This window comes from Hyla sarda, chromosome 2 (genome assembly GCF_029499605.1).
Source record: "Hyla sarda isolate aHylSar1 chromosome 2, aHylSar1.hap1, whole genome shotgun sequence".
NCBI lineage: Eukaryota > Metazoa > Chordata > Amphibia > Anura > Hylidae > Hyla > Hyla sarda.
This window is the reverse complement of record NC_079190.1, coordinates 371,945,357-371,967,313: the sequence shown is the minus strand read 5'-3', so window position 1 is coordinate 371,967,313 and position 21,957 is coordinate 371,945,357. Positions and strand designations below refer to the sequence as shown.

Sequence of the window (21,957 nt, the reverse complement as noted above, 5' to 3'; positions counted from 1 at the left end):
CAAGGACCTGCGGCTAATAATGGACATCGCCGATCAGGCTGATGTCCGATATATACTCTTTAGACGCCAAAATCAAAGTTGATTGTGGCGTCTCAGCTGGGAGGAAATACTGCCGGTTAGCTCAGCGAAGCTGTTCGGGACCGCCGTGGCGCCGTGGAGGCGCCTTACCTAGCTCCTAAATGCTGATTGGCATTTGATTGCTCCAAGCCTGAGATCCAGGCTTGAGCAATTGAGGGCAGATAACACTGATCAATGTATGCAATGTATGCAATCAAAGGATTGCATGTAATAGTCCCCTATGGGGCTAAAAAAAGAAGTGTAAAAAAAGGCTGCCTTGCGTGGGATTCTAGCCGCAGCCACCTGCAGAGCTACGGCCCTCCCTGCCTCTAGATACAGAAGTTCCGGCCTTTAAGTCTATTAAAGGTATGTGTGAGGGTCAATGGGAAGGCACTTATGCACTTCCAGCATGGTGGTGCTGTGGCAGAGACTGCACTGATGTTTAGGGAATGGCAGGGTGCGGGAGGACTGTACATTTGCAGCGGGCTGCTTTCAATCATATATGCTGCAATGGGCACAATTTGGAGCCGGCTGACTGCTGGGAGGATGTCTCAGGTGATGCACTCAGCGCAGCTACCCATGCTCCCCCCCCCTCTCGCAGCTACCCTGCGCACGTGCAGCGCACATCCGGCACCTTTGTCACACTGTAACGAGCTGTACCACAGCAGGTGAACCATTTCCAGGTTGTCACTATGGTGGCAGATGAGTATGTTTTTTGACTCTCCCACCGCATCTCCACCAGCTGCGTTCGCTTATGTGGCTCCTTGCTATGCCAGGTGGCGTGGTTAGCATCTCGGGCTGTCCTGCCGGGTGGGTTCCATGGTGGGATGTGCAGCCACAATTGGGTGATTTATGTTTGGTTTGTTTCTGTATGTCTAGCTTTTCCCGCAGGTTCGGCGTGATTTAGGAGCGGACCAGACACAGGGAGAGAGAGCCAGATTCCTGCCCCCTTTGCTCTACACGCCGGCACTATTTTCTTTCTGGTAAATTTCCCTCTGTGCTGAGCATTTGTTTTAGATGTCTGTTGCATCTCTTGCTGTACATACATTTCTAATACACGATTACAGCATTCATATTGTGCACATGTTCATAGCAGCTATACCGAGCTTATATTTTTTAGGCCTGCCACATCTGCAGGGGGATGCACCACATAGGTTAGGCCCCTTTCACACTATAGAATTCTCAGTTTTAAAGATCCGTTATAATGACCCGTCAACAAAACCATAAAAAATGTACGTTAAACGGACGTTACAAAATCCCATTATAGTCTATGGGATTTTTACATTATCCGTTTCAACCCGTCATAGCTTAACTCGATTAGCTTGTTTTATTTTGTGCATACTATTAGTATGTTTGTTTTGTACATACTGTTAACATGTTTCATGCTGTGCATACAGTCGGCTTTTATTCTGTGCTTATAGTTAGTATGTTTTATTCTGTGTATACAGTTAGTGTTTTTTTGCGGTTCATACGATTAGGGTTTTTTACTCTCTGCTTACAGTTAGTGTGTTTATTCGGTTCATACAATTAGCAGGTTTTATGCTGTGTATACTATTACGATTAGCATGTTGTATTCTGTGCTTTCCATTAACATTTTACTCAGTACATAATTTAGCATGTTTTATTCGGTGAGCGTGTTTCATTCTGTGCATACGGTTACTGTGTTTTATCCTGTGCTTACCGTTAGCGTGTTTCATTATGTGCACAAGGTTATAGTGTGTTATTCTGTGAATAAGGTGAGCATGTTTACTCTGTGTATAAGGTTAGCTTGTTTTATTCTGTATACATACGGTTGGTGTATTTCATTCTGTGCATACGGTCAGTGTGTTTTATTCGGTGTATATGGTTAACGTGTTTTATTCCGTGTATATGCTTAGCATGTTTTATTCTGTGTATACGGTTACGTGTTATTCTGGGCATATTGTTAGCATGTTTTATCCTGTGTTGCTGTTAATATGTTTTATTTGGTGCATACAGTTAGCACAATGGTTTTGCAAAGACCTGTCACGTCTACAGGCACGATGGTTTCACAAACACTCGTCACGTCTTCAGGCATGATGGTTTCACAAAGACCTGTTACGTCTACAGGCCCGATGGTGTCAACAAGTCCTGTCACATCTACAGGCACCATAGTTTTGCAAAAACCTGTCATGGCTACAGGTACGATCATCTTGTAAACCTGTCACGTCTACAGGCACAATGGTTACGCAGGGTCCGGTCATCTTGAGCGGATCTTCACTTCTGAGATCAGTTGGCTCAGAATGTTGGCAGTGCGGGTATGACTGACTATACAGTCCAAGTCTTCAGGTAAGGTACTTACTTGAGCCTTGTTTGATCGACTGGCAATATGGCCCCACAAGATTGTCGTCACCTAAGGCATGTCATGTAGTTAGGTTCTTGCCTGTCATTCTCTGACAGTTTGTTTTGCTTCTTAATAGCAGGGACTTGAGGATAGCACTATGTTTTGCCTGTCAAGAATCTGTCAGTGTCCCTTTGTAGTGATGTCACAAGTAAGTTTGTTAATAGGTATTTATCAGTTAGTATTTCCGCCTGTTCCTGTTTTCAGTGGTAGGTCATTCTTCACAATGGATGTTACTACCAGTTTACCAGGTACAGGTACCGCCTAGAGTACTTATTAGTGGCCAGATGCTACTCTTTCTGGCATGCAAGGTAGAATCTATTATATGGTATGTGATGTTTGATGCTGGATATGTGGTTTGTTTGTTATTTGTTATAAGTATTGTTATTCATCCTATTATGGATGATTTTTCCCTCTATAGGCGTGCCCTCGGACGCGGTTCTTGGCACACCTCCTGAGACCCCCCCCCCCCATGTCGGCAATTCGGATCGGCGATTTGCGGCAATTCTGGGTCAATTGGGTCCCCGAGACGGCACCTATCACCCTTTAGAAGCAGGAGTGAGGTGGCACCTAACGATCGTCCTGAATCAGGACTCCTACTGTAGGGGTGTCCCTGACGGCACATGCTCCGCCCCTATTCCAGAGGACAAGAGCAGGTGCCGGAAGTCCTCACCTGGACCTGTGACCCCCGATCCCCAGCATCGGCGGTGGGATCGGGGCCCCAGGAGCGGAGACAGCGGCGGCGGCAGGCAGGATTCGGCAGTGCAGCAGCAGTAGGTGAGGCCGTGCCTCCTGCTGTTGCGTAGCAATAACTCCCAGCATGCACAAAATGGCACATAATGAGTTGTTGTTATGCAACAGCAGAAGGCACAACTACAACTCCCAGCATGCCCTTTGGTAGCTTGTGCATGCTGGGGGTTGTAGTTATGCAACAGCAGGAGGCACATTTTTTCTATGAAAAAGTGTGCCTTCAGCTGTTGCATAACTACAAATCCCAGCATGCCATTCGGCTGTAAGTGCATGCTGTGTGTTGTATTTTTGCCACAGCTGAAGGCACACTGGTTGCGAAACATAGTTTGTTACCTAACTCAGTGTTTCCCAACCAGTGTGCCTCCAGCTGTTGCAAACTACAACTCCCAGCATGCACTGAAAGACCATACATGCTAGGAGTTGTAGTTTTGCAACAGCTGGAGGCACACTGGTTGTGAAACACTGAGTTAAGTAACAAACTCTCAGTGTTTTGTAACTAGTGTGCCTCCAGCTGTTGCATAACTACAACCCCCAGCATGCACGGACAACAAAAGGGTATGCTGGAAGTTGTAGTAGAATGCCTCCAGCTGTTGCATAACTACAAGTCCCAGCATGCACTTCGGCTGTCAATGCATGCTGAGAGTTGTAGTTTTTGCAACAGCTGAAGGCACACTGGTTGCCTTTTGGCAACTTGTGCATGCTGGGGGTTGTAGTTATGCAACAGTTGGAGGCACATTTTTTCTATGAAAAAGTGTGCCTCCCGTTGTTGCATAACTCCAACCCCCAGAATGCACTGACAGCCATAGGGCATGCTGGGATTTGCAGTAGTGTGCCTACAGCTGTTGCATAACTACAAGTCTCAGCATTTCTTTGGCTGTAAGTGCATGCTGTGAGTTGTACTTTTTGCAACAGCTGAAGGCACATTGGTTGCAAAACACTGAGAGTTTGTTACCTTAATCAGTGTTTTGCAACCAGTGTGCCTTGAGCTGTTGCAAACTACAACTTCTAGTATGCACTGATAGACCGTACATGCTGGGAGTTGTAGTTTTGCAACAGCTGGAGGAACACTGGTTGCAAAACAATGAGTTAAGTAACAAACTCTCAGTGTTTTGCAACCAGTGTGCTTCCAGCTCTTGCATAACTACAACCCCCAGCATGCACGGACAGCCAAAGGGCATGCAGAGAGTTGTAGTTTTGCAAAAGCTGAAGGTTTGCCCCCCCCCCCCCCCCCAAGTGAATGTACAGGGTACATTTACATGGGCGAGGTTTACAGCGAGTTTGAGATGCAGCATATTTTCCGCTGCAGCTCAAACTCCCAGTGGGAAATTCGCTGTGAACCCCCGCCCATGTGAATATACCCTAAAAACACTACACTACACCTGCACAAAATAAAAAGTAAAACACTACACATACATAAGGGTGTTTCATTTTTCCAAAGATGTGATTTTCATATGACTTTGCTTACGACCCGAGTCTCAGTGATGTAAAAGATATTTATGCCAAATTTCAGGAAGATTGGATAATATTTAGGGGTTGCACACATTGATCAGGTTTATCTCAAACTAGTGACATTTCTAATATTGAAGTGCTGTGTACTAATGGGCCTCTCATGTATTTCTTTTAACCAAATCAATGGGAACCAAAAGAGGAGTATGGCTGCTAGAAAAGGTGCCTAGTGGTGAGTTTTTAGAAGCTTTTAGTTTTTATTTACCATCACAAGGAAATGAAAGAAACACTTTTGGATGCTGCTAAATCTACCAGTACTAAACTACAGGAGTGTGGAGGAAAGCAAATATCCCTGTTAAGATGGAGGAGAATATCCGTGCTGGTATACAGCTGTACAAAGAATACCAAAATCTGGGTAAAGAGAAATTGAGAAACACGGATAAAGCAAATGTGAAACGGCAGATTTGGAAAGGTGAGTTATTTGACATTTCCCGGCAAAATGTAATGGACATGACTAGCATATCACAAGAAGATAAAGAATTTCTTAGGTCACAAAGAAAAGATCGTAAGAGTTCGTCAATGAGTGGAGTAGACAAGGTTTTCGCCTCGAAAATTAGAACAAAGGGGGAGATTTATCAAAAGTTGCTGATTGTCCATTACAATCAATCAGATTGCTTCTTTCATTTTAATAAAGCCTCTCCAAAATAAAAGAAGCATGCTGATTGGTTGTTATGGGCAACTGAGCAACTTTTCCTCTGGACAGGTTTTGATAAATCTTCCCCTATATGTACAAAAGAAGACAAAAATTATTCATATAAGAATAAACATTACAAAGCTATCACTGAAATCAATAAGACAGTTATACTGGAAGACTCATCTCCATCATCATCAGCACCTAGTGACGAAGAGGCCGAGTTTTTGTCTCCAGCAACGAAAAAATGACGTTCAAGTCTTGGATTAAAACCTCTTGATCAGACACTCACGTCTACTTGGAATGGAGAACAGCCATGTGAAGGCTCTTCAGGTGGTCAATGATACCGCAGAAAGAGGAATTGCTCTGATAAAAAAAAGTTTAACAAATCACTCAGGGACAAACTACCAAAACAATTCTTGTTGAGGGTAGTCGAGCAACACAGAAAAGTCATCACCAAACAAACAAAAGAAGGGATTGCATCGTTCAAAGTTGATTAATATAACACATGTTTTGCCTATGATACTACCTATTAATTTTAGTGTCTAGTTTTAATATTATTTTAAGTTTGTGATTTTTAGTTCTCCCAATAAAAGTAATTAACATTGAAAAATCGTATTTATTGCCTACTATTACAACACTGATCAAAGTGTGCAACCTCTAAATATTAGCCAATCTTCTTGAAATTTGGTATATATATATTTTACATCACTGAGACTCGGGGCATAAGCAAAGTCTTCAAAACTTTTACATTTTATTTTTTGCCTTACAAAATGAAACATCCTAATATACATATACCCCTACACAGCCCCCCCCCCCCCAATAAAAATGAAAAAACCTCTCATACGGCATTGTTTCTAAAACGGAGCCTCCAGCGGTTGCAAAACAGCAACTACCAGTATTACTGGATAGCCATTGACTCTCCAGACATGCTGGGAGTTTTGCAACAGCTGGAAGCACCCTCTTTGGGAAACACTGCCATAGGGTAATTTTAGAATCGGAGGCAAGTGTCATTCTTGCATCCGGGTCTGTCCCTATGCAAATCCCTAAATGAGGCCTCAAATGCACATGGTGCTCTCTCACTTCGGAGCCCTGTCGTATTTCAAGGCAACAGTTTAGGGCCACATATGGGGTATTTGCGTACTTGGGAGAAATTGCCTAACACATTTTGGTGGGCCTTTTCTCCTTTTACCCCTTATGAAAAGGTAAAGTTGGGGTCTACTCCAGCATGTTATTGTAATTTTTTTTATTTTTTACACTAACATGCTGGTGTTGCCCCATACTTTTCATTTTCACAAGAGGTAAAAGGGAAAAAAGACCCACAAAATTTGTAACACAATTTCACCTGAGTACGGAAATACCCCATATGGGGACGTAAAATGCTCTGCGGGCGCACAACAAGGCTCTGGAGTGGGAGCGCACTATGTACATTTGAGGTGACTTGCTCAGGGGTGGCTGATTGTTACAGCTGTTCTGACATAAACAGAAGAAAACCACCTACATGTGACCTTATTTTGGAAACAACATCCCTCAAGGAATGTGAGAAGGTGTAAAGCGAGCCTTAACATCCCACAGGTGTTTGAAGAATTTTCGTTAAAGTTGGACGCGAAAATGAAAAAAAAAAATATTTTTTCACTAAAATGCTGGTGTTATCCCAAATTTTTAATTTTCACAAGAAGTAATAGAAAAAAGCCCCCCATAATTTGTAACCCCATCTCTTCTGAGTATATAAATACCCATGTGAGGACGTAAAGTGCTCTGCTTGCGCACTACAGGGCTCAGAAGAGAATGAGCACCAATGGGCTTTTGGAGAGAGAATTTGGCTGGATTTGAAGGCAATGTGCATTTACAAAGCCCCCATGGTGCTAGAACAGTGGACCCTTCCCACATGTGACCCCGTTTTGGAAACTACACCCCTCAAGCAATATAATTAGGGGTACAGTGAGCATTTCCACCCCACTGGTGTCTGACATATTTTTTTGAACAATGGTCCATGAAAATGAAAAAAAAATATTTTTCATTTGCACAGCCCACTGTTCCAAAGATCTGTAAAACACCAGTGGGGTCTAACTGCTCACTGCACCCCTTATTACATTCCCTGAGTGGTGCAGTTTCCAAAATAGGGTCACACATGGGGGGGGTCCACTGTTCTGGCATCATGGGGGCTTCGTAAATGCACATGGCCCCCGACTTCCATTTCAAACAAATTCTCTCTCCAAAGGCTCAATGGCGCTCCTTCTCTTCTGAGGATTCACATCTGACTTTAACGAAAGTCGTCAAACACCTGTGGGGAGTTAAGGCTCACTGCACCCCTTGTTACGTGCTTTGAGAGGTGTAGTTTCCAAAATAGTATGCCATGTGTTTTTTTCTGTTATGGCACCATAGGGGCTTCCTAAATGCAACATGCCCCCAAAAAAGCATTTCAGCAAAATTTGCTTTAAAAAGGCCAAATGGGACTACTTCTCTTCTGAGCGTTGTAGTGTGCATACAGAGCACTTTAGGTCCACACATGAGGTATTTCCATACTCAGAAAAAAATGTGGTTACAACTTTTGAGGGGCATTTTCTTCTATTACCTCTTGTAAAAATCGTAAATTTGGGGGAAAAAACTGCATTTTAGTTAAAAAAAAATTAATTTACACATCCGAATTTTAACGAAAAGTCATCAAACACTGTACCCCTTGTTACATGCCATGAGGGGTGTAGTTTCCAAAACAGTATTCCATGTGTTTTTTTGCTGTTCTGGCACCATAGGGGCTTCCTAAATGCGACATGCCCCCCAAAAACCATTTCAGCAAAATTCACTCTCCAAAATCCCTTTGTCACTCCTTCGCTTCTGAGCCCTCTAGTGCACCCACAGAGCACTTTACGTTCACATATGAGGTATTTCCTTACTTAAGAGAAATTGGGTTACCTATTTTAGGGGGGCTTTTTCTCCATTTACTCCTTGTAAAAATTCTAAAACTGGGTCTACAAGAACATGTTATTGTAAAAAATTTAGATTTTGAATTTTCTCCTTTACTTTGCTACTATTCCTGTAAAGCACCTAAAGGGTTAACAAGTTTTCAGAATGTCATTTTGTATACTTTGAGGAGAGCAGTTATTATAATGGTGTAATTTCTGGGGTATTTCTTTTTTTTCTTTTTCTTTTTTTAATTCTTTTTCTTTTTTATATTTTTAAACACGTTAACATCTTACAAACTTTTAAAGGTATGTATATAACTCTCATGAAAAAAATTTGTACAACATCTTTTTACCTATACTGTACTTCCTTAGGCAATTACCTTTCTCTAAGGAAAAAGGAAAGAAATATTAATAAATAAAAAGAAGAAAAATTTCTAGGGTATTTCTATTATGAAGGCCCCTCAAATAAATTTCAAAACTGAACTGGTCCCTGAAAAATTCAGTCTTTGAAAATTTTGCGAAAAATTTGAAAATTGCTGCTGAATTTTGAAGCCATCTGATGTCTTCCAAAAGTAAAAATAAGTCACTTTTATGATGCAATCATAAACTAGATAAAATTGTTTATGTGAATCAATATATAATTTGTTTGGGATGTCCAATTTCCTTATAAGCAAAGAGTTTCAAAGTTATAAAAATGCAAAATCTTCAAAATTTTCATCAAATTTTGGAATTGTTCACCAGTAAATGATGCATTTAACAAACGATATGTGGGCAAACATATATTTAGTACCATAGGCCACTAAACATACTCTCACAAAAATTGAGGCCAAATATGGAAAAAATGTAATAATCTTTATTAGAAAACATATAAAAATGTGTACATTAACCTCTTAAGGATGCAGGGTGTACCTGTAGGCCCTGTGCACGGTCCCGGTATTTAAAATGGGGCCACGCTGTGACCCCGCGTCATACCGGGTCGGTCCCGGCGGCTTATGATCGCCGGGACCCTGGGCTAATAGTGCGCTGCACCAATCGTTGGGCCGCGTGCTATTTACCCTTTAGACGCAAAATCAAAGTTGATCGCCACATCTAAAACGAAAGTAAAAGCTTCCCGGCAGCTAAATCGCGCTGATTGGGACAATCGCGATAAAATTGCGATGTCCCGATCAGCTAGGACACGAGCGGAGGTCCCCTTACCTTGCTCCGTCGCGTCCGATCTACGCTTGATTGCTCCAAACCTGAGCTACAGGCTTGACCAATCAACCCCCTATAATGCTGATCCATGCAAAGCTATGGCTTTGCAGGGATCAGTGTAAAAGATCAGTGTGTGCAGCGTTATAGCCCCCTATGGGAGCTATACCACTGCAAAGAAAAGTGGGGAAAAAAAGTTAATAAAGGTCATTTAACCCCTTCCCTAATAAAAGTTTGAATCACCCCCCTTTTCCCATAAAAAAAAACCTGTGTAAATAAAAATAAACATATGTGGTATCGCCGCGTGCGGAAATGTCCAAACTATAAAAATATCTCATTGATTAAAATGCACGGTCAATGGCGTACGCACAAAAAAATTCCAAAGTCCACAATAGTGTATTTTTGGTCACTTTTTATATCATGAAAAAATGAAATAAAAAGCGATAAAAAAAGTCCGATCAATACAAGAATGGTACCGATAAACACTTCAGAACACGGCGCAAAAAATGAGCCCTTATACCGGCCCGGACGCGGAAAAATAAAAAAGTTATATGGGTCAGAAGATGAGAATTTTTAACGTATAAATTTTCCTGCATGTAGTTATGATTTTTTTCAGAAGTACGACAAAATAAGTAGGGTATCATTTTAACCGTATGAACCTACAGAATAAAGATAAGGTATCATTTTTGCCGAAAAATGCACTGCGTAGAAACGGAAGCCCCCAAAAGTTACAAAATGAAATTTTTTCTTCAATTTTGTGGCACAATTATTTTTTTTGCCATTTTGCCGTGGATTATTTGGTAAAATGACTAATGCCACTGCAAAGTAGAATTGGTGGCGCAAAAAATAAGCCATCATATGGAATTTTCTGTGCAAAATTGAAAGCGTTATGATTTTTAGAAGGTGATGAGGAAAAAATTAAAATGCTGAGTCCTTAAGGGGTTAAAATCAGAGAAACAATGAATAGATGATCAGACGACACATACTGAAACATGAGGTGAGTATATTCCAGATGAATCTGAAGGGGCTATATTGAATTTCCAGGGTTACAAGAAAGTACAGCTCTTGTGAAGAAGTCACATATGTCAACAATTATCAATACAATGCATAAGCCAAATGAAGGCAGAAGAAAAATACAGAACTTGAACACAACGCCAAATGTAGGAGGACAGGTGAGACTGATAATGAAGTATATAGGTAAAGATAATAAATGACCCAGTCATGCCCCCTATCAAGGGACATCTCAGCTACCCCAAACACGTTTTTGCTGTCGCTGGCGAAGTGACAGCAAAAAAGGGTTTGGGGTAGGTGAGATATCCCTTGATAGGGTACATGACTGGGTCATTTATTATCTTTACCTTTAGGGTATGTTCACACTACGTAATTCCCGCGGAATTCCATGAGCAGAATGTGAACGGAAAATGCTGTGAACATGAACATCAGTGTGAATGGGTTTCCGTGAGACCCTTTCACACTGCGGAATTTCAGCGACGGACAATTCCGCCGCTGAAATTGTTCCGCGCAAAGAAAGAACATTGTTTCTGTTATTTTAATGTACACATTTTTATATCCGGTATGATGCGGGGTCACGGCGTGGCCCCATTTTAAATACTGGGACCGGGTGCAGGGCCTACAGGTACGCCCTGCGTCCTTAAGAGGTTAATGTACACATTTTTAAATGTTTTCTAATAAAGATTATTACATATTTTGCATATTTGGCCGCAATTTTTGTGAGAATAAATTATGCATGTATCGACTAAAATGTACCACTAACATAAAGTAGAATATGTCACGAAAAAACGATCTCGGAATCAAAATGAAAAGTAAAATCATCCCAGAGTTATTCATGCTGAAAGTGACAAAGGTCAGATTTGCAAAAAATGCTCGGGTCCTTAAGGTGAAAATGAGCCGGGTCCTTAAAGGGGTACTCCGCCCCTGGCATCTTATCCCCTATCCAAAGGATAGGGGATAAGATGTTAGATCGCCGTGATCCCCCTGCTGGGGACCCCAGGGATCGCTGCTGCGGCACCGCGCTATCATTATTGCACAGAGCGAGTTCACTCTGTTGTGCGTAATGACGGGCGATACAGGGGCTAGAGCAGCGTGACATCATGGCTCCGCCCCTCATGACTTCACGGCCCGTCCCCTTAATGCAAGTCTATGGCAGGGGGCGTGTATTGACTTGTGTAGGACTTGTATTGACATGGGCGGGCCGTGATGTCACGAGGGGCGGAGCCGTGACGTAACAATGCTCCGGCCCCTGTACTGCCCATCATTACGTACAGAGCGATCTCGCTCTGCGCAGTAATGATAGCAGGGTGCTGCAGCAGCGATCCCCGGGGTCCCCAGCAGCGGGACCCCGGCGATCTGACATCTTATCCCCTATCCTTTGGATAGGGGATAAGATGTCTGGGGGCTGAGTACCCCTTTAAGGGGTAAAGCCCGATTAGGGCTGTATTTGTGCGAGGGGCACAAAAAATAAGCCCTCATACCGCCCCGTATACGGAAAAAATTAAAAAGTTATAGGGGTCAGAAGATTACAATTTTAAACATACTAATTTTGGTGCATGTAGTTATAATTTTTTTAAAGTAGTAAAATACAAAAAAAACTATACAAATTGGGTATCATTGTAACTGTATGAACCAGGCATACATAATAAATATATGGTGTCATTTTTACGAAAAGTGCACTGCGTAGATAGCGTTTTTTTATTTTTTTTTATTTTGCCCCACAAATAATTTATTTCTGGCTTCACCATTAATTTTTGTGTGAAACAATTGATGTCATTACAAAGTACAATTGGTGGCGCCCTCATATGAGTCTGTAGTTGCAACAAGCCCTCATATGAGTCTGTAGTTGCAAATTTGAAAGCGTTCTGAATTTAGAAGGAGAGGTGGAAAATACGAAAGTGCAAAATCGAAAAAAAACCGTCCTTAAGGGGTTAAATCTTTTATCCCTACCATGTCACATTATCTTCTTGAGTTCACCTTTTACCTAAACATTTACATTTCTAGCATCAACAGATATATCAGAAGGAGATATCCAGGTCTGTTTTCACATCTAAATCCTTAACTCCTTAATGACGAAGGACGTATAGTTACGTCCTCTGCCGGCTCCCGCGATAAGCCGCGGGGTCACACGGTTACCCCGCGTCATATCGGGTCGGTCCCGGCGGCCATCAAGGGCCGGGACCCGCGGCTAATACAGGACATCACCGATCGCGGTGATGCCCTGTATTAACCCTTCACACACGGCGATCAAAGCTTACCGCCGTGTCTGAAGCGAAAGTGAAACTATCCCGGCTTACAGCTTACAGGACACCGGAAGGGACCTTACCTGCCTCCTCGGTGTCCGATCGGCGAATGACTGCTCCGTGCCTGAGATCCAGGCAGGAGCAGTCAAGCGCCGATAACACTGATTACTGTTAATACACGCCAGTGATCTGTGTAAAAGATCAGTGTGTGCAGTGTTATAGGTCCCTATGGGAGCTATAACATTGTAAAAAAAGTTTTAAAAAAGTGTTAATAAAGATCATTTAACCCCTTCCCTAATAAAAGTTTGTATCACCCCCCTTTTCCCATTAAAAAAATAAAACAATGTAAATAAAAATAAACATATGTGGTATCGCCGTGTGCGTAAATGGCCAAACTATAAAAATATATAATTAATTAAACCCCACGGTCAATGGCGTACACGTAAAAAAATTCCAAAGTCCAAAAAAGCATATTTTTGGTAACTTTTTATACCATTAAAAATTAATAAAAAGTGATCAAAAAGCTAGATCAAAACAAAAATCGTACCGATAAAAACTACAGATCACGGCGCAAAATATGAGCCCTCATACCACCCTGTACGTGGAAAAATAAAAAAGTTATTGGGGTCAGAATAGGACATTTTTAAACGTATACATTTTCCTGCATGTAGTTATGATTTTTTCCAGAAGTACGACAAAATTAAACCTGTATAAAAAGGGTACCATTTTAACCGTATGGACCTACAGAATAATGATAAGGTGTCATTTTTACCGAAATATGCACTGTGTAGAAACAGAGGCCCCCAAAAATTACAAAATGGCGTTTTTTCTTCGATTTTGTCGCACAATTATTTTTTTTTTCCGTTTCACCGTGGATTTTAGGTTGAAATGATTTATGTCATTGCAAAGTAGAATTGGTGACACAAAAAATATGGAAGCCATAATATGGATTTTTAGGTGGAAAATTTAAAGGGTTATGATTTTTAAAAGGTAAGGAGGAAAAAAACGAAAATGCAAAAACTGAAAAACCCTGCGTCCTTAAGGGGTTAAAGAATCTGCTATTCCACAGATAATGAAGGTGAATGGGGTATTGGTGTATATAATCTGATCAGAAATATGTGGCATTTTCCTTATTTACCCATTATTTCCCTCTCTAATTCAGGACATGGGGAGAACCCAGGATTTAGAGATAACCTTACATATAGAGAGAGGCAGGCTCTTGCACAGCTGCAAATCAATGACCAAGTTATCATTAAATCCTCAGACAAAGGCGGAAATATAGCACTGATGGATAGACCTAAATACATACGGATGTATAGAGACTGTTAGATGATCGTGAGACATATACGAAATCCTCCCGGGTGACCCCACCTCTGAATATTCTAAAGAGCTTACTACCATACTACCATAATCGCCAATGATTCCCACATTTTATGCCCTACCGAAAATACATAAGGGCATGATACCATTGAAAGGCCGTCCAATTGTATTCCATATTGGTGGCATTGTACAAAATGTGGGAATCTATCTTGACAGAATCCTCAGCGAATTTTTGTTCACTTTACCATCTTATTTGCAGGAAACAATGAATTTTCTCCAAAGTATTGAGGGTATCTGTCTAAGCGAGGGTACTATCCTCGCAAGTATTGATGTTGACGCCTTGTATTCATCAATTCGACACTCGATAGGCTTGCAAGCAGTTGAGTACTATCTTAGAAAAAGAGCAACCTCCTTTCATGAACATAATGCACTGGTATTACAGCTACTGAACTTTGTATTAACAAAAAATTACTTTATTTTCAATTGTTGCATTTTCCACCAGCTCAGGGGGACCGCTATGGGGTCCCCCTGTGCCCGCAGCTATGCAAACCTCACCCTGGGCTGGTGGGAGGCAGCAGACCTGTTCTCGGATGAGAGAGAATTTTTCAGTGAAAAAGCACTTATCTGGTTGCGCTTTATAGATGATGTGTTTGTGGTGTGGAACGGGACCAGAGAGGAATTTAAACAGCTGGTCAGATCCATGAACACAAACACACTAGGTCTTTTCTTCACATTTGAGACCCATGACAAACAACTACATTTTCTTGATGTTAAAATCTACAGAGATGCTGAAGATACCCTACAGACCACGATCTATCGGAAAAAGACTGCGACGAACAGCCTACTGAGGTGGGACAGCTGCCACCCGGGCCCTGGGATCCCCAAGGGGCAGTATCTCTGCCTCAGGAGGAACTGTTCTTCGCCAGAGGATTTTAAAAGAGAAGCAGGAGTAATGAAGAGACGGTTCAGAGACAGAGGGTACCCCAATTTTGTCCTTTCTCAGGCATATCAAAACACCAAAGGAAAGATTTACTCTTTTGACAAAATGTCACCGACAATTGGTGAGATCATCAGCCATCATTGGTAGATCCTAAGAATGGATCCTGACCTAAATGATGTAATAGGTTAAACCCCTCAGATCACTTACAGACGAGGACGTAGCATTGGGGACCTACTGGTCCAGAACCATTTACAGCCAGAAAGCAACACAGTACTGACGTGGCTAGATAGAATGAGTACTATACAGGGATGCCACAAATGTGGCCACTGTCGGGCCTGTGGTTACATTCTTAAGACCAGTGTTGTCCCACTACAACAACCGCCTATTCATATTAGACACTTTAACAATTGTTCTAATAGATCAGTTGTGTATTTTGCTATATCTGTCCCTGCCCTTTGTTATATGTTGGGAAAACAATCAGAGAATTGAGAAAAAAGGGGTACTCGAGCATGTCGGAGACATCCGCAAAAAGAGAGACACGCCTTTAGCAACCCATATTACTCAACATCATGACGGAAATCCCCTAACCATCCAATTTATTGGGATAGACAGGATATTACCTTCCCAAAGGGGCAGAAATGTTGACAAACTTCTCTAACAGAGAGAATGCAGATGGATACATCGCCTTGGCACAATGTCCCCCAAAGGGCTTAATGAACAGCTCAATTTTAGCTGTTTCTTATGAGGGGGTGGGTTACCCTTGGTGATCAGATAGGTAGTGAGGGAGGGCTTTAGTTGGCCTCATAAGAGCTAGTGGTCACTTTTTCTTTATGCAGGACTTCTCAGGTCTGTAACAGGAGGTTCCTGTGCGGGACCGCCCTTTTTAGGGCGGCCACCCCGCCTAGGTTCTAGGGACACTATCTAGGGGTATAATAGGGATAGTGTAGATTTCCCTAGGGCCCTGCTATCCCTCCCCACCACCATCCTAATTAGGGACCCCCTATCTCCTATCTCTACCCTTTAGTCATATCCATCTACCTTCTTTGGGAGTAAAATGACTTCCCCAAATTAGCCCCCTACAAATCTCTTGTGCCTGTCATCCTCTTAACATTGAGACTGACATACACAACCATATTGTCATCTATACCCTCTGTCTCTGACTCTCTTATTATGATACAACTGAATTTGCCCTCTGTTGTTAACACAAAAATCCTAACCATCAAAACACATTTTTATATGTGCACCCATCAAGTCTTTAGATACTGGCTTTAGGATTGATAATGTTGCGTACTGAAAATCTGCCTGAAACCAAGTTTAATATGTCACATCATGGTCGGTGACATTCAGTCGCTGGCTTGAGATGTTCGCGCAGCCGCATATGCGAATTGGCTGAATGTACACCTCCACAAGCACGTCATGGAGGCGTGCACGGCTGCGCGCTTATATCTGGCAACTGACAGGAAGTGATGTCAAATGCCGGCACCTCGCTGCAACTAGCGAGTAGAGCTGCGGACCGGCAGCTCCCTGCACCACAGCAGGTTGTTTGTGACCCTTGTGCAGGAAACTGTAAGATCAGGGAACATTTGTAGCTCCCCAGCGTTCTCTTGCAATACTGACTGGGTCGTGCTTTTTTTCTAGGTGGATCGAACCAGTTATCCTGGGCATATGTTGATTCTTAGGGATAGAGCTGTTTTCTTCTTGTTTCAGGCAGCCCACATGTTTCTCTGCTTACAGGAATAATTGGGAAAGATTTGCCTGCCCTCACAGCTCTATCTCAAATATAAGGAATTCAATACCTGTTGCGAAATATATAATGACAGTGTATCTTTATTTTTTCGTGTCTACTTGACCAATTGTTATACCTCTCTGATGACGCCAGTTTAATTATTGGCAGATACGCGTCGGTAGCTATAATTGGTGGGAGTATTTTATTATTGGGGGGCCTGGCTGAGCTGGCAAAGCCAAGCAGAGCTCACATCAGCCATCCTGTTTATATAAACTATACCCCTCATTACAATTTTTTGTTTTTGGTAATGAACTACACAAGTACACTTTGATGTATAAATTCTTTTATATCAATTTTGGATTAAAAGTTATGTTTTAAGCACACCCTAGACACTTTAACTGGTGATCTTATAATTTATTACCCCGTTTCTACCCAGGAAAGTCAACAATAGGACTAATACATGTGCTGATCTGCTGGCTAATCCATGACGGGTTTTCAGGAGTTAGCTTTGGACTTCTGCATCAGGTTCTTTAAAAATCCACATTTGCCGCTGGCAAATCCTGAACAGTTTTCATTTTGACAGGTCACTGAATTAAGATGATAAATAGTTTATCTGCAGTGCTATGGAAAACTACAGAAAATACAACACATCAAGATAATATATTATGCCAAATCATAAAAACTCATCTCTCCTGCATCTGTATACTGGATACAGTCAAAGTCAAAGAATTAATTTCTGATTATTGAATTTCCAGTCACAAGTGCAAGTTATTTACGGTTCAGTGTAAGGCCACTTTCACTCGGCAATATTTAGGTCAACAATCTGTATCAGTATTTGTAAACAAAAGCTAGGATCGGGTTTGAAGAGATGCAAGTGTTTCCTGAATTCCACAGTGGATCAGAAATTATGTTGATCCTGCTCTTATTTTTAGTGGAATGTTTTGAAGAAATAAGGGTATAAGTTAACCCCCCCCCCCCCCCATTTTTACCCTACTGTCACTTGAAGTTTTTCAGCAACTTCAGCAAATTAATTTTTTAGTGGAATGTTTTGCAGAAATAAGGGTATAAGTTAACCCCCCCCCCCCCCCCCATTTTTACCCTACTGTCACTTGAAGTTTTTCAGCAACTTCAGCAAATTAAATTTTTAGTGGAATGTTTTGCAGAAATAAGGGTATAAGTTAACCCCCCCCCCCCATTTTTACCCTACTGTCACTTGAAGTTTTTGAGCAACTTCAGCAAATTAAACCTAACAAGTTACAGTTCTTAATCTAAAGGTGAAAACCTTAGGAGGCATCCTCATAGGTGTCAATTTTTGTCAAAAACTTTACAAAGTTTTGGCGCAAAGCAGTGGCTTGCACAAAAATAATGAGACTTTTTGCAGTTTACGCCAGGCACAGAGATGATAAAATGTGTTTCTAGAAAGAAGACTCATTAGCAATATGTTATCGACCCATTCATGTTTTCAACAAGTGGGACAATAAAATCCAATAAGCAGCAATATTACCTGTCCATTAAAGTCGGCTCCATCAGGAGACTTGAGAAATTCATTGTAAACTTGGTTTGATCTGCTGATCACCATAGCAACTGCATCTTGGTATTGAGGAGAAGAGATGGCCAGCAGTGGCAAGGCAGCAAGTGGGATGTGATCTTCACTAATGTTCAGGCAGTTCTCATCGTAGCTGTAAGGGTTAAGACTGGAGAGACAAAACATAATAATGTTACAAGGTCACACTGTCAGTAACAGTCCAAAAAACATTTTCAGCATGCTGTATACATATAACATCTATTATCCCCTGTGGTGAACCTTTAGTTATATTAGAGGACTGAATCTGTATCAAGATCCTAAAATATGTTTCCTGAGTTGTTACCTGCAGCGCATGTTCTCTGCCCGATATAGACAACAATTTCCTAGATCGGCGCTCATCTAAAGAGCCCAATACACGGTACTGGGCAACCAGGGCCCCATGAGCAATGACTGGATACTTTGCGCGCCCCTTTACTTTTATCATTCATTGGCCGCACATCCCCTATTACACACTGTGACAAACAGTGATTTCTATCCTGTCAAAACCGTGTGATCAGCCAACAAACAAGCATCTGCATGTTCATCAGAGGCTCGCTGGGCATATTACACAGGACGGCTATTGGCTTGTTTGGTAGATAGTTTGTTTATGTAATAAGGCCCTTAGGGGGAGATTTATCAAAACCTGTTGCTGAGTTGCCCATAGCAACCAATCAGATTGCTTCTTTCATCTTTGAAAAGGCCTCTGAAAAATGAAAAAAGCGATCTGATTAGTTTCTATGGGCAACTCAGCAACTTTTCCTCTGGACACGTTTTGATAAATCTCCCCCTTAATGTTGAAATTTTTACCCCTTTTTAGAACCATGTCAATTTAGATTTTTGAGGTTTCATTTTATCCTCCTCACTTTCTAAAAGCCGCAACTATTTTATGTATTCATTCAACATTATTTTTATTAAAGTTAAATAGATATTGCCACTTCATATCTATGTAATAGGTTTTCAATTTTACATAACAATAGAGACAAATCAAAATGAAGAAAAACAAAGGTAGAGAATGAATTGCAGACTTTGAGTTTAGATGTTGAAACAATCTTCATATTAAAGCTCCAGTCAAAGGCCCACATTCATAATTATAGGTGGAAGTGAAGCATTTTTTTACACCTTTTTTTTTGTGTGCTGGTAATGTGTAGGAGCACCAAATTTATTAAATGGTCAAAGAGCATTTGATAAATTTTGTGCAGGTCACATTTTCTGAAATGTCTCTCTTTACATACACCAAAAAACTACACCAAGCCTGGGCTGGTGGAGTTTTAGAGACTTTTCAGTGGCTTTGTGCCTTTTTTTACTCCTTTTCACAAAAAGGCACAGTTGATAAAACCCTTCCATATCATGTGTATTGCCAAAATCAATGGATTGCAACTCAAAATCAGCAGAAATGTGTAAACAAAAAGGCGCAAAAAAAGGTGCAAAAAACCCTGCTTGCTCCTTTCTTTGCCCCTTTTCAGACACAAAAAACTGTCTAAAGACAATGATAAAAGTGGGCCAATATGTTTAGTCCATGTGTGATGCTGTCAACTGGTGGACTGGTGGATATGTTGGATACATCTACCGAGCCATATGAGGGTTTGTTTTTTCTGAACCAACCTTACTTTGTAATGACACCTTGATTTTACAATAAAACATACTTTGAAACCCTAAAATATTATTTTTAGAGCAAAAAACAAAAACAAAAAAAAACCTTACTTTTTTTTTTTGCTCATTTGGAGTTTTTCATTTTTACACTATTCCCCGTGCAGTTAAAAGGGATACTCCATTGGAAATTTTTTTTTTTTTTATCAACTGGTGCCAGAAAGTGAAACAGATTTGTAAATAACTTCTATTTTAATCTTAATCCTTCCTTCCTTCTTTTCATTTGAATTTATTTTCTGTCTGACCACAGTGCTCTTTGCTGACACCTCTGTCCATGTCAGGAACGGTCCAGAGCAAGAGAGGTTTCCTATGGGGATTTGCTTCTGCTTTGAACAGTTCATGACATGGACAGAGGTGTCAGCAGAGAGCAATGTGGTCAGACAGAAAAGACATTCAAGAAGAAAAGAACTTCCTCTGTAGTAAGCAGCAGCAGATAAATACTGGAAGGATTAAGATTTTTTTTTTTATACAGGAAATAATTTACAAATCTGTTAAACTTTCTGGCACCAGTTGATAAAAAAAAAAATGTTTTCCCCTTTAAGCTGACATGATAATTTGTATTACATCTGGTAGTACATTTACAACAATACCCAATTGATATAGTTTTTGTTTTATGGCTTTAAAAACATTTAAAAAGTTAAAATGTTTTGAACCACCCTATGCTGACCCTTATAGCCCCTTTTTTTCCCTTTCTACAGAGCTGTATGAGGGGGCTTTTATCATGGGGCATTTTTTTTTTATAGTATCGCAGGGAGCCAGTCCTCTGACCTCTATACCACCACATTGGTATCTATAGGGTTGAATACATGGCATCAGAGATTGTTCCATGCTAGGTGTGGATGGATGGTGAGATGAGAGAACTTTTGAAAAAAATTTCGAAAAAAAACCTGGCTATATTAAAAACGGCTATTTCTGGCCTACTGAGAGCCTCAATAGGGGTGTAGAACACTTTGCTGTGTTCTAACACACAAATGGAGTGTGCTGGGGTAGTGAAATAATACTGTTATTCAGAATAACATGCATATTACAGGCATCACTTTTAGAATCACTGCCGCAGAGCGGCCCAATGACAGAGCCTGGTGGTGGCATCAGTATGAGGAGACCATATAGTGGCTGAATGACACAGCATGGAGTTGGCGGCAGCATGAGGAGACTATATAGTGGCTGAATGACACAGCATGGAGGTGTTGGCAGCATGAGGAAACCGTATAGTGGCTAAATGACACAGCGTGGAGGTGTTGGCAGCATGAGGAGACCATATAGTGGCTGAATGACACAGTGTGGAGGTGTTGGCAGCTTGAGGAGACCATATAGTGGTTGAATGACACAGCTTGGATGAGGCTGAAGCATGAGGAGACCATATAGTAGCTGAATGACACAGCGTGGAGGTGGTGGCAGCATAAGGAGACCATATAGTGGCTGAATGACACAGTGTGAAGGTGTTCGCAGCATGAGACCATATGATGGCTGAATGACACAGCGTGGAGGTGTTAGCAGCATGAGGAGACCATATAGTGGCTGAATGACACAGCTTGGATGAGGCTGAAGCATGAGGAGACCATATAGTGGCTGAATGACACAGCGTGGAGGTGGTGGCAGCATGAGGAGACCATATAGTGGCTGAATGACACAGCGTGGAGGTGTTGACAGCATGAGGAGACCATATAGTGTCTGAATGACACAGCGTGGAGGTGTTGGCAGCATGAGGAAACCATATAGTGGCTGAATGACCCAGCTTGGAGGTGTTGGCAGCATGAGGAGACCATATAGTGGCTGAATGATGCAGCGTGGAGGTGTTGGCAGCATGAGGAGACCCTATAGTGTCTGAATGACACATCGTGGAGACTTTGGCAGCATAAGGAGACCATATAGTGGCTGAATGATGCAGCGTGGAGGTGTTGGCAGCATGAGGAGACCATATAGTGCCTGAATGACACAGCTTGGATGAGGCTGAAGCATGAGGAGACCATATAGTGGCTGAATGACACAGCGTGGAGGTGTTGACAGCATGAGGAGAACATATAGTGGTTGAATGACACAGCGTGGAGGTGTTGGCAGCATGAGGAAACCATATAGTGGCTGAATGACCCAGCGTGGAGGTGTTGGCAG

The 21,957-nt window shown here is 41.6% G+C and overlaps 1 protein-coding gene across 4 annotated transcripts in view; it reads right to left on the bottom strand.

Annotated features, from left to right (window-relative positions):
- PITPNM3 (PITPNM family member 3) overlaps positions 1-21,957 on the bottom strand; it is a 735,635-nt gene that overhangs the window by 153,700 nt on the left and 559,978 nt on the right. For all 4 annotated transcript variants that reach the window (XM_056558420.1, XM_056558419.1, XM_056558421.1 and 1 more), the window contains one exon: positions 18,142-18,331. In XM_056558420.1, coding sequence (XP_056414395.1) covers positions 18,142-18,331 — 190 coding nt within the window. The remainder of the gene's footprint in view (positions 1-18,141; positions 18,332-21,957) is intronic.